Here is a 19,842-nt window from a genome sequence, read left to right on the forward strand (position 1 = left end):
ATTCAATTAAGTCAAAGTTGTTTAACTGAGAAAATGACAGATCAGAAAGCAAACTGATTTGGTGAACAGGAAGCTAACCAAGTCACGGGATTTCCCACAGACACTCAAAAGTACGAGTACAATTGTAGAGGAAGCAGATGTTGGGGAACAAGCAAGGTTGAAAGGTCTCGCATTTCAGTGGGAGCATAAGGCAGAATTGCAACACTGGAAAGCATGAAGTGCTAGACACAGAGGCTTGAAACTGTGAGTAAATACACTTTTGTTTGATTCCTTTTACGTTCAGGAGGGCATGATTTTGCGCGTTCTGGTGAAATATCAAGACTGCACGTAATAAACATAGACTCCATTATTTTCTCTTTATGTAACTGAGAAATGCTGAGGTGTTGTCTAACTATTCCAGGCAAAATGGGTGACAGTGTTTTATAAAGCTTCACTAAAACAGTTATTAAAAGCAAGGCTCTTATTTGTGTGAATAAGTTTCTTGAACTTTGTTGATATAATGTACCTGCAGTAAAATGTCGTCTTCCGGTTTCTTCTCTGTACTGCAAGTGGTATTAACCTAAACGGGCAGAGAAGGTCCAGACTTGCTAACATATTTTAAAACTCCTCTTTTAAAGAGGAGGGATATTTTTCAGTTTCAGGGCACATAAAATATTTTCTTCAGTAACAGAGACCATAGTGATATCAGACATGGTGAAACTCGTCATTTGCTCAACACTGGAATGTCATCTTACATGAAGCGATGCTTTGCCAACATATGTTCATTTGAACAAAGGACAGTACAAAGCAGTATAAGTATCTTTTAATAACTCCACATTTATAATCATTTTTCAGAATGACAGTGGCTATTTCCGGTCAGAAATTATTGCTCTGACAATAGTTGAGATCCTGCATTTTTTTAATGATCCCATCCCAGCTAGAAAAAGAGAAACTTGGTGTTTTTAGTCACCTAGTTCAGTGGACATCAGCTAATGGTTGCAACCTGTGGATTCCAAAAGAGATGGCACAAGCTTGAATCCAAAATCATATTTCATATTTAGGAACTGATGCCATCCTTTCTTGGAAAATTCGTGTAATCTCCCTTTGAGCAGGTCAAGATGAAAGACAGAAATGGGATGAAGGTTAGCAACCACTGGAGATTTCCAGAAACTAAACAGTTCTTTGAGGAGAAAACAGTAGGTTATTTAAACAGACTATATAGAACTCTATGTGTCTCTACAGTTTTTTATAGACTTCTTTATGTAAGAGGGACTTACTTGTTTTTTTATTGTCTCTGTCTGTAAAGTTTTACTGACAGTCACTGTGCATGCCCTAGGAGACCTCTGGTTTCTAATAAGAATGCTAGTTTACTTTTTTCCAGATCAAGTGGTTAATAATGCTTTTGGCATACTAAAACTACTCGTTCTTGTTAGTCTAAAAATAAGCTATTAGGATGAATTTGTATTGCCCAAATTGGGTAATGTATGCATACAAAATTTGTGAAGAGAAACGATATCAAAAGTTTGTTTGCACATAGTTAAAAACAGACAACAGATTGTTTCACCTAGGAGATGTGAGATACAAGGGGACATTTGAGTGAACTTCCTGCTTTGTGTAACTTGCACATAAAACTAAGATGGAGACTTCTGTGCAGCAGGATATTCAGGAATTGCTCTCTTTTTACATTGGCTAGAAAGTAGTGGTGTTCCAAAAGGAAGAGGGGGTAAATGAAAGTACTTGCCATGAGTGGATTTTACCATTAGGTCTTTATTGCAGGAAGAAACTATTAATTTTCTAATATTTCTTAAATCTTAAAAAATGCAATTTTCATGTAAATTTCCCAAGCCTAATTTAACAGGAAATTTTTAAGGTGTATTGCTTCCTGGTATAAGACTGACAGTTGAAAACATATTTCACCAGAACACTCTAATGATTTTTGCACTTTGCATCTGTATCAAAAAAAAAAAACCCCGGACCTTGCATTTCTGTAAATAAACGTGACAGACATTAACGATGAGGAACTTTATTAGTGCTTTGTTTCATCTCACCCTTTTGTAAATTTGTCCCATCTCTTATGCAGTAAATCATCCTCCCCAGAAAAGTTTATATCAGGACTCTGATTTTCTTTACCTTCCTCGGTCACTTTATTGTTCTCTTGGATGGGAAGATTGGACCTATAAACTACTTTTACAACTTCACTGAAGCTCCTGTCCTCTGTCCTTCTTACATGCCTCTCGATCTTCAGACCTACTCCCATCTCTGCGAAGAATTCTGTGGATTTCTTCGAAGAGAACACTGACAGCTGAATCCCACCTCCAAAGTGGGGAGAGAGGGGAAAAAAAAAAAAAAAAGGGAAAATAAAAGCAATTGTGGTTAAAAACCAAGAACTAGAACTTGAACTGAGTATTCTTCCATGTTGTTGTTGGCTTCTTTTTATTTTGTGTTTTTGTTTTTCCCCTGAAGTTTTCTGTAAGCATGTTTCAATCCCACTTCCCAATTAATACTTATGAAAAAAACCACTTCACGCTAAAATATTTTCTCTTAGTTTTCTAATAGACAGCATGTTAGTAACTGTAAATGGCTTCTAATCCCAAAATAGGAATAACAATAGGTATTTGAAGAACTTTGGTGCAAGCTGATAACTGATGATGCAACTCTACTTTTATACATAGTGTCATCTTTTCTATGCAAATATCACTTGCAAGGTCCTGCTTAGCTACCAGTGAGCTAATGACAAAATCATAGAATGTCCTGAGTTGGAAGGGACCCACAAGGATCATCGAGTCCAACTCCTGTCCCTGCATAGGACAACCCCAAAATTCACACCATGTGTCTGAGGGCATTGTCCAAATGCTTCTTGCATATTGTCAGGCTTGGCACTGTAACTACCTCTCAGGGGAGCCTGTTCCAGTGCTCCACCACCCTCTGGGTGAAGAACCTTTTCCTAATGCCCAACCTAAACCTCCCCTGGCATATCTTCCTGCCGTTCTCTCGGGTCTCATCATTGGTCGTCAGGGAGAAGAGATCAGCACCTGCCCTCCTCTTCCCCTTGTGAGAAAGCTGTAGACCGCGATGAGATTTCCCCTCAGTCTCCTCTTCTCCAATGCATATTGCATATTTGCAAAATAAAATAAATGCATATTTGAATTTTACTGGTTAATTGAGAAGGCAATATTAGAAGTATTTAAAGCAGATGAGGAGACATCTGCAGAACTGAGTGACTTTAATCTTTGTGAGCATATTAGAAAAACTATTCTGCACATGCAGTGTAATCTTAAAATTGGTCAATACCATTACTTGCATGAAAGGGGAAGATTTACAGCTTAGAAAGCAACACAAAATTTTAACTTTAGAGAATGGGTCATTATACATTGTTCAAAATAACTTATATTTTTTGAGGTCAAAAATGAAAAAGAACAGTTGAGCAACATCTTGGATTTGCAAATTACACCAGGCAGCAGTGCTTTCATCATGTTCTTCAAACCTAGTACTCTGAAGTCAGAATAGAGCTGTAACTAAAGTGGCAATTCTGTGCATAATTAGAAAGTGGTTGTCATTCAGCTGAGATTGAGTGTATACAAAAGAGGACAGAACACCTACAAAAGGTACAGATAATGGCTAATTGTTCTGATGTGTTCTTCTGATGTGTCACATTATATGACACCCTCATGGCTGCTCATAGAATAAAGCAAGGTTTGGTTTAGTTTGGTTTTGTTTTAATTTGCCTTCCATCTGCTTGATGGTTTAAGCATGTGTAAATACCAAGCTGTGATTGTATACTGAAAATCTTCACTTTGTAGTCTGTTTTGGTAACATCTTGGAGAACTTGAAGCTTCCATAGCAAGGTTAAAAAGTTCAGTGGTGCATGTAGTCCCGATGAAGGGTCACAATATTCACCCAAAGTCCTACTGAAAGCAACTGCCAATTTAGAACTGTGGTCTAAGACTTGGCAACTTTAATGGCAAAAGCAATTTACATTTAAGGTAATCTTAGCCACCTGAACAAGTGAAAAGGTCATTCTTTTCAAACCTCTTTTCCTAGATAATGTTGAATACCATAGGATCCTACTAAGCTCTGAAAACACACAAGGCTCTGAAAACATTTTCTTTATGACTTGGGCATCAGAACAATGAGACACTGTGACAGGATTAATCCTACCCAATAGAAAAGAATGCAGTTTGAATTTACATTCACAGCACCTTTTTTAGGAAGAAGAGGGGAAAGGATAACTCTATAGTTTTACAAGCTTCTCAGAATATCAAAAGATAAAGAATGTGGGTTTTCACTAACATAAAATTTCTTCCAGACCTCAAAGTGATTCAAATTACACTATATTACCATTACTGTATACCAAAACAGCTGAAACTGTTGCACTGGGCCCAATTGTAGAGTAAAATATAATAGAGTTAGGAATGAGAAGGTGTAAAAGAATCTCTCCATTTTTTCCAAACCTGTATGAAAAGTCAGGTCTTCATACTAAAGTTTGAAGTATCACAACAGTAACTATTGCATTTAAGAGAATATAGTTCAATAGAAAACATTACTTATTTTTGGCAAATCACTGAAAGAGTGCTTTTTTGTGTGTTTGTTTTGTTTTAGAGGAAGTGAATAGACGACTGAGTGTAAAGGTCTGTTAAGTTCCAAATTGTGAAATTCAGCAATGATGCACTGTGGAAAAAAACATATTTGTGCTGTTGTTGCATGTATTCTTATTTTTGCAAGCTTTTTAATCTGCTCCTGGAAAGATCCTCAGCTACAGAATAACATAACTAGAAAAATCTTCCCCCAGGCAACAACTGCCAGTCCGGCAGCTCAGCTTTGTAGGGGAAAACCTGTTCAAACTGCAATAACAGCATTAGAAGATAACAGAACTTTTATTATATCCCCATACTTTGATGACAGAGAGAGCAAAGTCACTCGTGTGATTGGGATTGTTCACCATGAAGATGTAAAACAACTATACTGCTGGTTCTGCTGTCAGCCTGATGGAAAGGTATATGTATCAAAAGCAAACATTGATGTTCACTCAGATAGATTTGGATTCCCTTATGGTGCAACAGATATAGTTTGTTTGGAACCCGAAAACTGCGATCCAACACATGTATCAATTCATCAGTCTCCACATGGAGATACTGAGCAGCTGCCAAGGTTTGAAATTAAAAACCGCAAGGCTGAGACCTTTTCTGTTGACTTCACTGTATGCATCTCTGCCATGTTTGGAAATTACAACAACGTCTTGCAGTTTATACAGAGTATGGAAATGTACAAGATTCTTGGGGCACAGAAAGTGGTGATCTATAAGAACAACTGCAGCCATCTGATGGAGAAAGTCTTGAAGTTTTATATGGAAGAAGGAACTGTAGAGATAGTTCCCTGGCCAATAAACTCACACCTCAAGGTTTCCTCTAAATGGCACTTTTCTATGGATGCAAAAGACATTGGCTACTATGGACAAATCACAGCTCTAAATGACTGTATATACCGTAACATGCAGAGGAGCAAGTTTGTGGTTCTTAATGATGCTGATGAAATAATTCTTCCCCTTAAGCACCCGGACTGGAAAACAATGATGAGCAGTCTTCAGGAGGAAAACCCAGGGACTGGCGTTTTCCTCTTTGAGAACCATATCTTCCCCCAAACCGTATCTACTCACGTGTTCAACATTTCGTCCTGGAATACTGTGCCTGGTGTTAATATATTACAGCATGTTCACAGAGAGCCTGACAGGAAAGACGTTTTCAATCCCAGGAAAATGATAATTGATCCTCGAAAGGTGATTCAGACTTCAGTCCACTCTGTCCTACGTGCTTATGGGAACAGTGTGAATGTTCCCATGGATGTTGCCCTCATTTATCACTGTCGGGTGCCCCTTCAAGGAAACCTTCCCAGAGAATCCCTCATCAGGGATACAACACTGTGGAGATATAACTCATCATTAATCATGAATGTTAACAAGGTGCTATATCAAACTGTACTGTAAGCTCAAAATGAAACCTCTGTTATAAGGAGGGAAAGTGGAGAGCTACCCGTATTGTGGGGAGGCAGAGGATATCATTTAAAGATCATATTAAAATCACTTCCGGATGAAGTTTACATCTTATGGAGATTTACGAGAACAGCCCTTTTATGTATTGTACAAAGGTAAATGCATTTCATTTGGGAACTGAATCAAGGTATCCAGGGAAGAGAGTTTCAAAACTGAAAAAATTATATGATCTAAGAAGGGTGGTTGAGGCCTCAGTCCACTGTTTTCTAGAGATGTTTGCACATGGTTGGGAAGAGCCATTGTTATATGTCTTTGCAGGAAATTGTTGTGACATACCTCCTGTCAGGGATACATCCCTTTGGAGATATACATCTTTGGCTCTGAAAGTTAACTGTGTTGGGTGTGCTACAATTTTAAGTCCAGTAATGAAATTAAAAGGTGTTGCAATAGGAATTTAATGCTATGTTCTCCCCAACAATAAATGCTCTGGATATTTAAGATCATCTATTACTCACAGGAATAAAGGCCTGTAATTTATGGCCTTCACCACTAAAAAAAATCCCACCACAGAACCCATACAAACGCTAACATTGTATTTTGTTGCAAGACTGATTCAGCTAGCAGTTGCTGCCTCTAAAAAGTGTAAATGGTGTAAATTACTGGAATTTATCATTATGCAATTATCAAATTTCCCTTTGCTGTTTTTTAAATGTATTTACGTTTTGAAAAGATAATGGCTTGCTTGTGTTTCTCCATTTTACAGAATTTAATTAGACGAACTGACAGTTGAACGTTGGGGTCGAATCCCGAGACCTCCTCCAGCAAGGTGCAGCAGGCACACCTCTACTGGGGTCTCTCTTTTGCACTTGTGCTGTCTGTGCTGTCCATTCCCGGGATGTCGCGTGCGGAAGGCCCTCTCCGGGACACGGCACGGGGAGCAGGCCGAACAGCACCCCCGGAGCCGCCGGGGTCCGGGTCGGGCGCTGGCTGGGCGGGCCCCGCTCCCCAAATGGCTCTGCTGGCCCGCCGGGGCAGAGCGGCGGCCCAGCGCCACGCCCCTCCCCGCTGCCAGCCTGCCACACGGCCCCGCCTGCCTCAGCGGCCCGGGACCGGCCGCCGCGTCGCCCCACCTGGCGGCCTTCGCGGGGCCTCCCCGACAGATGCCCCGGGGAACTCGCGACGGTGGCGGGAGCGACCGCAGTTCGCTTGGAGCGGCCAGAGGCGCGGGCGGTGCGGCAGGAAGGGCCATGGCCGCGCGCTCTGGAAGAGCGGCCGATCCTGGGGAGCGCGGCTCGCCGCAGGCTTCCCGCGGACCCCCGCCGTTCGCCGGACAGCTTCCTGGGGCCGCGCTCCCGGCGCCGAGCGCAGCGAGCCGCTGGGGCGGCACCAGAGCGGCCCGCTGCGGCCCGCGCGAGCGGTGCGTGGGTGTGTGCGAACGGCTCCACCCGGATCGGCGCGGGGGCGCCCTCCTGGGCGCACGGCCCGGGCGGGGGCCTGCAGGTTTCCCCGCGGCGCTCGCTCTGCCGCCCGCAGCTGCCGCCACCTTTTCGGGCGGCAGGTGACAGGGTCGAGCGTCTCCGCCTTTGCCCGGGCCGCAGCGGCAGACGGCCTGGCGTAGCCGGCACAGGGGTGGCCTTGCGGCTTCGGTGCCGCCGACGGAGCCGGGGAGGGGGCGCGAGGGCCCCGGTAACGTGCCTACAGCTTTCGCCGTCGTGCCTGCACGGGGCTCCGGCGGCGGAGGAGCCGCTGCCCCGCTGGCCTCCCCAGCGCCGGGAGAGGGGAGCCCACGGAACGGAGGGCCGGGGGGAGCAGGGAGACGGGCGCGCTGTTGTGGGCGTGTTCGTCTGGTCAGACTGCTGGGACCACGGAGGGTGTCAGGCTGCGGCTCCTGCTTAGGATCCTGTAACTGGCATCACTTGTAGAAGAGGCTCGGCAGGCTCGGGATTTTATTTCCACTCAAGAAATAGCAAATAAGATGGTGGTCAGCTGTAGCATTATTTTTCGGTACTGGTGCTAACCACTTAACGGTAAGTTAAAGGTATATATGAACTGTACAACCCAATTTTTTGAAGTCTCCATCTGAATACTCTCCAAGCCTGGAGTTTGATTTTAGATTTAAAGAATGCATAACTCCTTGAAAGGCTGGTTTCAGTGCATGTTGTGGGTTAACCCTGGTAGGCAGCTAAGCACCACACAGCCACTCGCTCTCCCCCGCAGTGGGATGGGGAAGAGAATCAGAAGGGCAAAAGTGAGAAAACTTGTGGGTTGAGATAAGAACAATTTAAGAGGTAAAGTAAAGCTGCGTGCACAAACAAAGCAGAATAAGGAATTAATTCAGTACTTCCCATCAGCAGGCAGGTTTTTAGCCATTTCCAGGAAAGCCATTTTTAGCCATTTCCAGGAAAGCAGGGCTTCATCACGTTTAACAGTGACTTGGGAAGACAAATGCCATAATGCTGCATGTCTTCCCCTTCTTCCTTCTTCCCCCAGCTTTTATTGCTGTGCATGACATCGTATGGTATGGGATATCCCTTTGGTCAGTTTGGTTCAGCAGTCCTGGCTGTGTCCCCTGCAAACTTCTTGTGCCACCCTACTGCTGGGACAGTTAGGGGGGGAACAGCATGAGAAATGGAAGGCTTTGATGCTGTGTAAGCACTGTTCAATGACAGCTAAAACATCAGTGTGTTTTAAATACTGTTTGGGTCACAAATCCAAGACACAGCACCCTACAAGCTACTGTGAAGAAAATTAATTAACTAAATTAACTCTAAAATTAACTAAAACAAGTACAGTGTGAAAGACAAAAAGTTGAAATAACAATCTTTTAAATGTTGTCATGCAATTTTTTATTTTGCCTGATCTATTTCTTTTCAAAGGACACAAAGTCTAGTTGTTTACAATAGGAAAAATTTGGCTTAGGGATGTATAGCAGATTATAACTGAGAAGTTTTTGAGTGTACAGGGAAATGCGTGGTTTATCAATTCTAATGGCACAAATTAAGTATATGGCAACACTGTATATTGGTCTGGATTACTTTGTATTTAGAATAGAAATGGCCAGCTTAATATTTTTAGAGCAGTATTTTACAAATAGTGGAATAATACTGCCTGCAGATTAATCCTTCAAATAATATGCTTCTGACTTTGGATCATATAAGAGAGGAAGGACACTGGTGTTTCAAAGAGTCTTTCTGAAAAAGATAAGCTATCAAAAGATTAGCAATAGACAATCTAGATACAGATGGTAAATGATGGTTAGTCTTTGGAATTTTTATTTTTATGTAAGTACCAGTGGTTTGTGTTGTTACTTTTGGCAAAAATGATAATGCAGAGGATAAAGAATAACTTTCTCCAAAAACAATAAATCAATAAGGCTATTTGTTAGTGGTGGCTTTTTACTTAGACCCTGGATAAACCAAGGATTAGGCTGTCTATTGTTCCCATACTACTGAATCTAATACTGCAACTGAAACTTTGCAGTCACCTCTTGTCAGTTGCCCCCTATCCTCACCCTAGATCAGGAGATAAAGTAATAAGCTGAGAGTTATCAAAAATTAAACTCAATGTACACATTGCGAAGATACTGAAATGAGCAGCATAAAAGGTCTTCAGCTGCCTCAATGCAAAGCAAACAAATTACAAAGGAAGGCCACAATGCAGAGAACATGTGGGGGAGATTAATAATGACCTAGGAATGGCTCTTGAACTAAATTAGCACTTTGTTCCACCTTTTAGTAAGGACAATGCTAATTGTAAAGAGTTAAAGAAAGATGATGGAAAAGAAGGTCTGAAAATAGAAGTTGTACAGCAAAGGTAAAAACAACAATCTAGTTGGAAGGCGATACTGAATAATTTCCATTCTAAAATTCTAAGAATTTACTCTTTGCTGGATAAAAAAACTGGCTGGATGGCCGGGCCCAAAGAGTTGTGGTGAAGGGAGTTAAATCCAGTTGGCAGCCAGTCACAAGTGGTGTTCCCCAGGGCTCAGTACTGGGGCCAGTTCTGTTTAATATCTTTATTAACGATCTGGATGAAGGGATCGACTGCACCCTCAGTAAGTTTGGAGGCGACACCAAGTTGGGCGGGAGTGTTGATCTGCTGGAGGTCAGGAAGGGTCTGCAGAGGGATCTGAACAGGCTGGATCAATGGGCTGAGGCCAACTGTATGAGGTTCAACAAGGCTCAGTGCTGGGTCCTGCACTCGGGCCACAACAACCCCATGCAATGCTACAGGCTTGCGGAGGAGCGGCTGCAGAGCTGCCTGGCGGAAAAGGACCTGGGGGTGGTGGTTGACAGCTGGCTGAATATGAGCCAGCAGTGTGCCCAGGTGGCCAAGAAGGCCGATAGCATCCTGGCTTGTTTCAGAAATAGTGTGGCCAGCAGGACTAGGGAAGTGATTGTCTGCCTGTTCTCGGCACTGGTGAGGCCACGCTTCAAATCCTGTGTTCAGTTTTGGGCCCCTCACTACAAGAAGGATATTGAGGTGCTGGAGCGTGTCCAAAGAAGGGCAACGAAGCTGGTGAAGGGTCTAGAGCACAAGTTTTACCAGGAGCGGCTGAGGGAACTGGTGTTGTTTAGCCTGAAGAAAAGGAGGCTGAGGGGAGACCTTACCACTCTCTACAACTGCCTGAAAGGAGGCGGTAGTGAGGTAGGGGTCGGTCTCTTCTCCCAAGTAGCAAGTGACACAACAAGAGGAAACGGCCTCAATTTACTCCAGGGGAGGTTTAGATTTGATATTAAGAAAACTTTCTTCATCGAAAGGGTAGTGAGGCACTGGAAGAGGCTGCCCAGGGAAGTGGTTGAGTCCCCATCCTTGGAGGTATTTAAAAGATGGGGAGATGTGGTGCTTAGGGACATGGTTTAGTGGTGGACTTGGCAGTGCTAGGTTAATGGTTGTACGTGATGATCTTAAACGTCTTTTCCAACCTAAATGATTCTATGATTCTAAGTTTGTAAGTGCAACCTTGGTCACATACAAGGTTTTAGAGCAGATTTTAGAAGGACTATGACAAAAGAAATGAGGAGCAATGTGATTAATTTGAGCAACCTGATCTAGTGAATGATGTCCCTGCCTACAGCAGGGAGGTTGGAACTAGATGATCTTTGAAGGTCCTGTCCAACCAAAACCATTCAATGGTTCTATGATTCTAACTGGGACAAGAGTTTTTTCTTATGACCTTGATGCAGAGGAAAACACATTGTGTAACTGCACTTGGCTGAAAGATTGGGTAGATGTATTAATCTTTGGCTAATGACAAGCTCAAATGTATCTGTGCAATGTGATGCATCTGCAAAAAATATAATCCTAGCATATGTTAAGAAAATTTCCAGCAATGATGAGGGCTTATCACTGTCGTGTACAAATGGACAAGGAACAGACATTTCTGGTCTCCTGTGCTAGAGATTAATTGAAACTGGGCCAGCTGCACAGAAGCAACACCTAGTCAAGGAAGAGTGTTTCTTATGAGGTGGTATTAGAACAACCTGTCTTGTTTAATGAAAAAGTAGCAAATATGAAGACTAGGAAGTGATATGACTGCAGTCCATAAATGCAATAAGGAGGATGAAAGGCTTTTTACTATTAAGGGGAATACTGAAAAAGAACAAACTGGTGTAAAGTAGCCATTGATACTATTAGCTAAATTTAGTATTAAAGCAAATCTGCATAATTTCTATCATGTTCTACTTGAATAGTAATTGGAATTAAAAGACACAAAACCGGAATGAATTATTGTTGTTATTTTTATTATAAAATAAACTCTTTTAAATACGCTGGAAGCAGATTTTTGAAGTTAAAATTTGCCAAGTACTTTCTATAGTGAGGAAATGTAAATGTAATGTTCCTAATTAATCTGACTTCATATATTTTCTGACTACATATATGTGCTGTTAATTTCAGGGGATCAAAATTCACGAGTCACGTGTTGGGAAAACCATGAATTTCACTCCTTAAATAATTACATATTTCTTTTCTTTAAGATTCTGTGTTCTGGTGTGTCTTGAGTTCTATATTTTGCTCTTTTTATCTGCTTCTAGAACCTGCTGTTGTTTCAGATCTCTCTCACAGTTCCTCATCAGAATCTGTATTTACCTATTTTAATTAGGCCTATAGTATGTTACTAAACAAATGATTGCTCAAGAAATACAGATCTATAGTATACTTTTCTAGTTCTCTTTAAGTATGTGTGTGAACTGCAGATATATCAACATGCAGGATTAATTTCCAGAAAGAAACTTAAGTAGCCTTAAAAAAATCACCCGAGTGCCTAGGTTTGATTTGCTTCAACAACTCCACACTCAAGTTTGTAATTTAAATTAAGTTCTTGGGAGGCAACTGTATGCTTTGCGCAAGAGAAGGAAAACTTGTTTTTCTGGTAGGTGTGGCTGCTGTTACTGACATTAAAGAACAACAGCCATCTGAAATAAAATGTGTCGGCGAGTGTCTTAGATATCCTACCAGCATTTTTTCCTCAGTATTGTTCTGTATTGAACAATTCTTGCAATTTATCTTAAAATATTTAAGTGTTTATCTGGTTAGAATAAACAATTTGTAGATGATACCTTAGCAAAAAATAAATGGAGGACTGAAGAGAACTTCACTCAGCTATCTGCTTTAAGAGGTACTTTTTCCTTTCTGATATTCACTGTTCAAAACACAGTTGAAAAGCTTTTTTTTTTTTAATTGTTCATTATTTATAGCTAGCAAAAGCAGAAGAAATAACAGGTAGTAAATTTATGTATATGTAATGTTGACATGTTTTGATATTTCTTTAGTAAAAACTATTTATTCTATAAGACTGAAGAATATATGAAGTCATAAATAGGTAAGATCGAGGGAAAAATGTTAAACGTGACCTACTCTATGTTGTAAGAATGCTAAAATGTATAACAACCTGGGAATAAGAATGCTCAGGGGAAACTTTTTGTCTGACTTTAGAATGTTTGATAAAAAGACTTACAAAATTTGAGTTGTTCTCAGTCACAAATCTCCAGCGGAAAGTTGTATGACAGTAGCAGGCTCTTGCCATGTATTTGCAGTTATGCTTTAAATTGTAAGGACTTCTGGGGGGGACTCTCCATTTCAAAGACAGAAGAGTCAGTGCTGTCTGCTGCTGCTATTCTGCTTTGTGCCTCTTGTGATGTAGTGAGATTTCTGGTGCCCTATGACTGTTCTGGTCTGTAAAGCGATTTCTTGGTAGCTAGGAAAGGCTGCTATAAATCATACCAGCCTTGGCACATGGGGCATTTTAGGGGGTATGTTGTGACCATAGTTCTCCTTACTTTGCTTTTTCAGGAAAGAGCAATTGTGAAAATATTGCATGTTATTCTGAAGGCGTGGGCAGTTATTTTTTGCCTAAAATCAGTTGAGATTCAGAAGCTAGATTGCTGTATTCAGAAGCTAGATGTTACTGGTTGGAAAATACTATGTTTAAGCAAAAAAACAGACCCTAGGGGAATTTTTCAAGCCAAGCAGTGAAGTTGCCAGTGAATTTAGGCACTTCCAAAGTTATGAAGCTGCTGAGTATGATATTTGGATGAAAAATATGGATTTAGGTTCTTTTTAGTTTTGTGTCTTTCTTACTTTTCTTTGAAAATGCTAGTTTTCTGTTCTATCACAAAACAGTATTGAGACAGAGGCTCTCAAAATAGCTTTACACAATGTGTGAAATGCGAAAAAAAGTATGAAATATTAGGTTTAATTATTATTTTAGAATAGACTGAGTAATATGCTTTGGAAAAAATATTGTTAGATGTTTAGCATGTGCATACTCTCTGAAGATACTTAGATTACTAAGTACTTAAGCAAGTGATTTTATTAAGAGTCTTGAGAAGTAAACGAAAGGACAAGAAACATGAGAATTTTCCAATATCTGCTACACCTATGACATTGTTACCTGTTTTAGCTATAAAATATATACTTAGAAATCTGGGTCTTTTAATGGTATGATTTTTTTTTCTCAGCAGCTGGCTTTATGCAGCAATGACATGCCCACTAGAAACATTTTCTTCATCTTGTGTGATAGGATCAGTTTATTCCATCTTGGCATTTTACCCCATGCTTCTCGCTGGCAGTCGGGGATACTGTCTTCTACCAGTCCAATTTTCTGATCTAACATGAATTTGATTAATCTGGGGCACTCTTCTTCCAAGAATCTCTGTAGTACAAGCAGGCCTTTGAAGAGACTTGCTGTCACCGTACTGTTTATGGATCATATCTGGATGCCTAAAGATGAATTTGTAGAGGAAACTAATCTGCACTTTTAGTGCACTAATCTGCACTGATTACTGCTTGAGAGTGCCATGAGCTCCCTGTCAGGCATTAACACTTGCAAGCACGAGTGCTGCTAAAGACTTTGGCCATCCAGGTACTCAGGGATGCCTCTCTGTTCCTGCAGCAGCACTCTGTGATTGATTTTTCATAAAAGCACAGTAGCTGGGTCTCTGAATAAGTCAGTGCACAGTGATAGAGGTTGGCCCCCCATCTTGTTTGTGAAATTCTTGAGCAAAGATCATCAGTCAGTATTATCTCATACTACATGTTTTCTTTTCTGCAGATGCGGCAGCATAAAGTGCAAGGACAAAGACATTTGCATCCACACTTAGATACATTGAAAATGTTGTGTGGTGGGAAAAAATCTTACTTTGCTGTTGCTGTGTGCATTATCACTCTAACTTCAGTGGTCACAATTTCTTATCTTAGGCTACAGAGACTTTCTCATCTGCCAAAAATAATTCAAGAAGATAGCAGATGTAGAGGGAAAATTACCAATAGCACAATAACAGCATTAGAAGATAACAGAACTTTTATTATATCCCCATACTTTGATGACAGAGAGAGCAAAGTCACTCGTGTGATTGGGATTGTTCACCATGAAGATGTAAAACAACTATACTGCTGGTTCTGCTGTCAGCCTGATGGAAAGGTATATGTATCAAAAGCAAACATTGATGTTCACTCAGATAGATTTGGATTCCCTTATGGTGCAACAGATATAGTTTGTTTGGAACCCAAAAACTGCGATCCAACACATGTATCAATTCATCAGTCTCCACATGGAGATACTGAGCAGCTGCCAAGGTTTGAAATTAAAAACCGCAAGGCTGAGACCTTTTCTGTTGACTTCACTGTATGCATCTCTGCCATGTTTGGAAATTACAACAACGTCTTGCAGTTTATACAGAGTATGGAAATGTACAAGATTCTTGGGGCACAGAAAGTGGTGATCTATAAGAACAACTGCAGCCATCTGATGGAGAAAGTCTTGAAGTTTTATATGGAAGAAGGAACTGTAGAGATAGTTCCCTGGCCAATAAACTCACACCTCAAGGTTTCCTCTAAATGGCACTTCATGCAAGATGGAACACACATTGGCTACTATGGACAAATCACAGCTCTAAATGACTGTATATACCGTAACATGCAGAGGAGCAAGTTTGTGGTTCTTAATGATGCTGATGAAATAATTCTTCCCCTTAAGCACCCGGACTGGAAAACAATGATGAGCAGTCTTCAGGAGGAAAACCCAGGGACTGGCGTTTTCCTCTTTGAGAACCATGTCTTCCCCCAAACCGTATCTACTCACATGTTCAACATTTCGTCCTGGAATACTGTGCCTGGTGTTAATATATTACAGCATGTTCACAGAGAGCCTGACAGGAAAGATGTAATCAATCCCAGGAAAATGATAATTGATCCTCGAAAGGTGATTCAGACTTCAGTCCACTCTGTCCTACGTGCTTATGGGAACAGTGTGAATGTTCCCATGGATGTTGCCCTCATTTATCACTGTCGGGTGCCCCTTCAAGGAAACCTTCCCAGAGAATCCCTCATCAGGGATACAACACTGTGGAGATATAACTCATCATTAATCATGAATGTTAACAAGGTGCTATATCAAACTGTACTGTAAGCTCAAAATGAAACCTCTGTTATCCGTATTGTGGGGAGGCAGAGGATATCATTTAAAGATCATATTAAAATCACTTCCAGATGAAGTTTACATCTTATGGAGATTTACGAGAACAGCCCTTTTATGTATTGTACAAAGGTAAATGCATTTCATTTGGGAACTGAAACATGTACCTTGTAAGAGTGCACAGTGATCGAGAGCTGGTTAAGAAATGGATTCTTCAGGTAAAGTCTCTACTGCAACTTTGTAAGATGTGAGAGCTCAGGCATAGTGAGAAGATAGCTCTTTTACGTGCCTATAACTATGTAAGGGCATTATTCAAGGCCCAGGAAGTTAATGTACTGATTTCCAGCTTTCTCTCTTTTTCTTTTCCCATCTTCATATATGTTTTAGCTAGCACAATGAACCTGTAAACTACCTGAAGAAGGAATGAATTGATTTTTGGTTATTTGTATCTCTGAAGTACTTGGTGGATAAAAAAATACAGCTGTGCTTAGTGGTGCCTATTAAAAGATCGCTTGGGACAGCATCTCGCAGATGAAGAGCTGCATTGGCATTAACACTGTAACTCATTATAATCACAGAGTCAGGATAAGAAAAGATGCCAGCTGTAGCACTGAGCTGTCACGTGTTAGAGGCATTTCTTCTTAAGGGAAACAGGAATTTGTAGCAGAACCATGAGTCATTTAATGATACCAAGGATCAATGCAGATGGTATTACTTCTTCTGGAAAATGTAAAATGAGATTATCTTCAATTAAAAACAATCAAAATTTCTCAACTGATTCAAATAATGTAAAAGACTATAGATGGTTTCCACCTATGTACAAAAAAATACAACTACAGTCATTAGTATTAAAGGCAACATTGCGTAATTCTTGCAGTTTGTATGTTACTGTTTGGATACAAAATTTGTATGTACCAAGCTGAGTGGAAGGGAAACAAATACATTGTGAAAACAATTGAGCAAAATCTACCAGTTTCAATTGTAAAAAAAATGAACCCCTTATATTCTTAGAAATAGTGTTTGTTAAAGCGGTGATGTAACACTAAACATAGCTGTTGGAGTTTTGCTGATCCAAATGACTGTTCAACTGGGTTTTTGAGACATGTAAGTTTAAGAAGAAGGGTGACCCCTCTTGTTACCCACAGCTGTTCTGAATTACTTAAGTAGTAAGTGCTGAGTTGTGTTGGAAAGCTTTAAAACAGAGGCAAGGGATACAGATTGATGTTGAAGAAAAAGAGACTATTGTGAACAGAAAAGAAGGCTATTTCCAGGTGGAAAGATGGGTGGACAAACAACTACTTATGATACATAATAGGTTTTGGTTGGTTTGTTTTTTCTGGGACCTTGAAGGCCTCATAACAAACTGTTTCTTCGTTCACAAGAATTAGACATCAGGTGGATTTTAGTCCTTTATGTGATGGGTAAGTTGAATTATGTTGCTTCCTTATATAGGTGTAAGTGTACAGAAGCTGCATCTTTTCCAACCTCTATCTAAAAATAGTGCCAAATAGTTATTAACTTCTGCTGAAGGGTCAGATGGAAAGCAAAGCAAGCAAAAAAACATTTGCTCACTGTAGTTTCACAATTTCAGTCATATTTTTTCTGTTTGCTAAGCCCCCAAAGCTGTGTGCATTGTACTGATGTGTGAATGTATTAGAACCTTCCTATGAAGGGACATCTGGGGGCAGTGATAGTCTGACACTTCGGTGTGTGACAGAGAGGTGTGTGTGAGAGCAGGTATGCTTTTTTTAATTTCTACACCAGTGTCATGTTTTCATTACTTCATCTGTTTTGTGGTGGCACATACCTACGCCCTTAAGGAGCTCTGTCATTAGTGGATTAGAATCATTAGCTAGCAAATGTCTGGGTGGAACTTTTCTTTGGAAGTCTTCAAGAGACTGTCTGTAAATAACTGTTTGCTAATTGTGTTTATAATAATCATCAGTTGCTATGTAACAGGATAAAACTTCATTTATAAAACTAAAAGAGTAGAAGAGCAGTGTAATGTGTACTGGATGCTTCTCATCGTGCTTTTCTGCTTGCGTACTCTGGGACAATGTAGACTTTAGAGTTCTTAATTTGTTTAAAATTTTCTGCAACTCGTGAAATACTTGTGGCAGAATCCCTTCCTAACTCCCACTTCACAACTTTTAACAAACCATAGTATTTGCTCCACAGTGGCAGCATCATCTCCCAAAGTCTGTCTCAACGAACTCTGGCAGTTGTATTAACATCAAAGGTTCCTGCTGCAGTGGTACTCTCTTGCTTGGCAAGAGATCCATTTAGAATTTTAGACTCATGTAGTTTAGAAGGGGCATCTGGAAGTCCAACTCCCTGCTCAAAGCAGGGTAAAGTAGCGTGGTTTGCTCAGGACTTTTTGTCTAGGTGAGCTGGACACACAGTCTTTCTGGGCAACCTGTTCCAGTCTTAAACTGCCCTCACAGCAGAGAAGAGCCGGTTGGAATTTCTCGTTGCAGTTTGTGACCATTGCCCCTTGTCCTGCTGCATGATGCTGAGATGAGTCTGACTTTGTCGTCTCTATACCTTCTTATTAGGTAGCTGGAGACAGTAGCAGTGCCTCTCCACCCCATGCCCACCGCCACCTTCCTTTCCCCCACCATTCTCTCTGGAAGGCTAAACTGGGCTCTCAGTTTCTCAGAAATCTTGTACTCCACCTCCTCATCCATCTCTCTGGCCTCTCACAGGACTTGCTCCAATGTGTTAGTCTGTTTTGTACCGGGGAACTCAACATTGGACTCTGATGTGGCCTTGAGCACAGAACAGAGGTGAAGAATCCCTTCCCTTGAACTCCTAGCTATATACTTGTTAGTGCAGCTCAGTATACAGTTGGCCTTCTTTGTCACAAGGGCATATTGCTGAATCCTGCTCAATTTGCTGTGCAACAGCATTCCCATGTCCTTTCCTGTAAAGCTGCTTTCCATCTAACTGGCTCCAACCTGCCTGTTGTGTGGGGTGATTGTGTCTCAGGTGCAGGATGGTGCATTTGCTTTCATTACAGCCCACTGGTCCAGTTTGTTGAGGACCTTCAGAATAGCATTCCCTGTTCTCTTGCATATTGACTGCTTCCCCTTCCTATGGTTTCCCCTTCCCCTCCAAATTAGTATTGTTGGAAACTTGCTGAGAGTGGACTCTGCATCATAAAGGTCACTAATAAAGCAGTTAACCAATTCTAGCCCCTGAAGAACGCTTCTATTAACTGGTTACCAGTTAGATTTTTGTATCACTGATGACCCCTCTTTCAGCTTGGCAGGCCAGCCCATTTCTCACTCATCTTGCAGTCCAAATATTCACTCCATATTTCACTGATTTGAGTACAAGGACCTTTCTGGCATGTTCCTGTCTTAACTCCTGCTATGAAGTAATCTTTCAAAGATAATGCAATGTTTTACAGGTGACCCATCATCACGTGGCTTCTTTAGAGTGAGCTAAGTTACTGCACACATCATACACAGAATAGTTACTTCCACATTAAGAATGATGAGAACTGGGTTTCAAGACAAGTTATTGAAAGCTTTCTGATTCATGTAAGTTTTCTTCACCTTTGAGTGAGACAATAAAAGCTCTAAGAGATCATCATTTGTGCCCTAGTCAGTGTGGTCTGAATTGAGAGCTGCAAATTTGGCTTCCAATTGATAAAATCCTTGACTACAAACACATTTTCAAAGTAGGTTTGTGTGAATAAAGGTGGAAAACGGAGTACTTAAGACTCTAACCTTGTACTCAAGAGACACTATGACTTCATGCAGTTCCTACCACATCACTCAAATACTGATTCTTGCATACAAAAACTCCTCCTCCATTGGTGTAATTCATACTGCATACATTTGGGAACCTTGGCCTTTATTCAGTACTAAGTATGAAATTAGGTCTCTTTGGATAGTGGGAAGGAAAAAAAAAATCATACTAACAATAGTAATGCTAGGCAGTTTTATCTTTTCAA

General features: G+C 40.9%; 2 protein-coding genes across 6 annotated transcripts; both read left to right on the forward strand.

The window, feature by feature from the left end:
• The first annotated feature begins 132 nt into the window (after positions 1-132).
• LOC104023239 (uncharacterized) lies at positions 133-5,959 on the forward strand. Its single transcript, XM_009477043.2, has 2 exons — positions 133-243; positions 4,579-5,959. Exon 2 carries the CDS (start codon positions 4,640-4,642, stop codon positions 5,957-5,959), a length of 1,320 nt encoding a protein of 439 aa, XP_009475318.2. The 5' UTR covers positions 133-243; positions 4,579-4,639.
• On the forward strand, positions 152-19,782 carry LOC104023333 (uncharacterized). Of its 5 annotated transcripts, XM_087753401.1 has the most exons (3): positions 5,992-6,120; positions 6,729-7,382; positions 14,520-19,782. In XM_087753401.1, exons 2-3 carry the CDS (start codon positions 6,861-6,863, stop codon positions 15,873-15,875), a joined length of 1,878 nt encoding a protein of 625 aa, XP_087609527.1. In that variant the 5' UTR covers positions 5,992-6,120; positions 6,729-6,860; the 3' UTR covers positions 15,876-19,782. The 5 variants fall into 5 exon arrangements, with proteins under 5 accessions (XP_087609531.1, XP_087609528.1, XP_087609527.1 ...); XM_087753405.1 differs by lacking the exons at positions 5,992-6,120; positions 6,729-7,382 and adding an exon at positions 152-243; XM_087753402.1 differs by lacking the exon at positions 6,729-7,382 and having other exon boundaries at positions 5,988-6,120.
• The last annotated feature ends 60 nt before the right edge of the window (positions 19,783-19,842 follow it).

Source organism: Nipponia nippon, unplaced genomic scaffold, assembly GCF_047370975.1.
Source record: "Nipponia nippon isolate SJK-2023a ecotype South Korea unplaced genomic scaffold, ASM4737097v1 scaffold_16, whole genome shotgun sequence".
NCBI classification, from domain to species: domain Eukaryota; kingdom Metazoa; phylum Chordata; class Aves; order Pelecaniformes; family Threskiornithidae; genus Nipponia; species Nipponia nippon.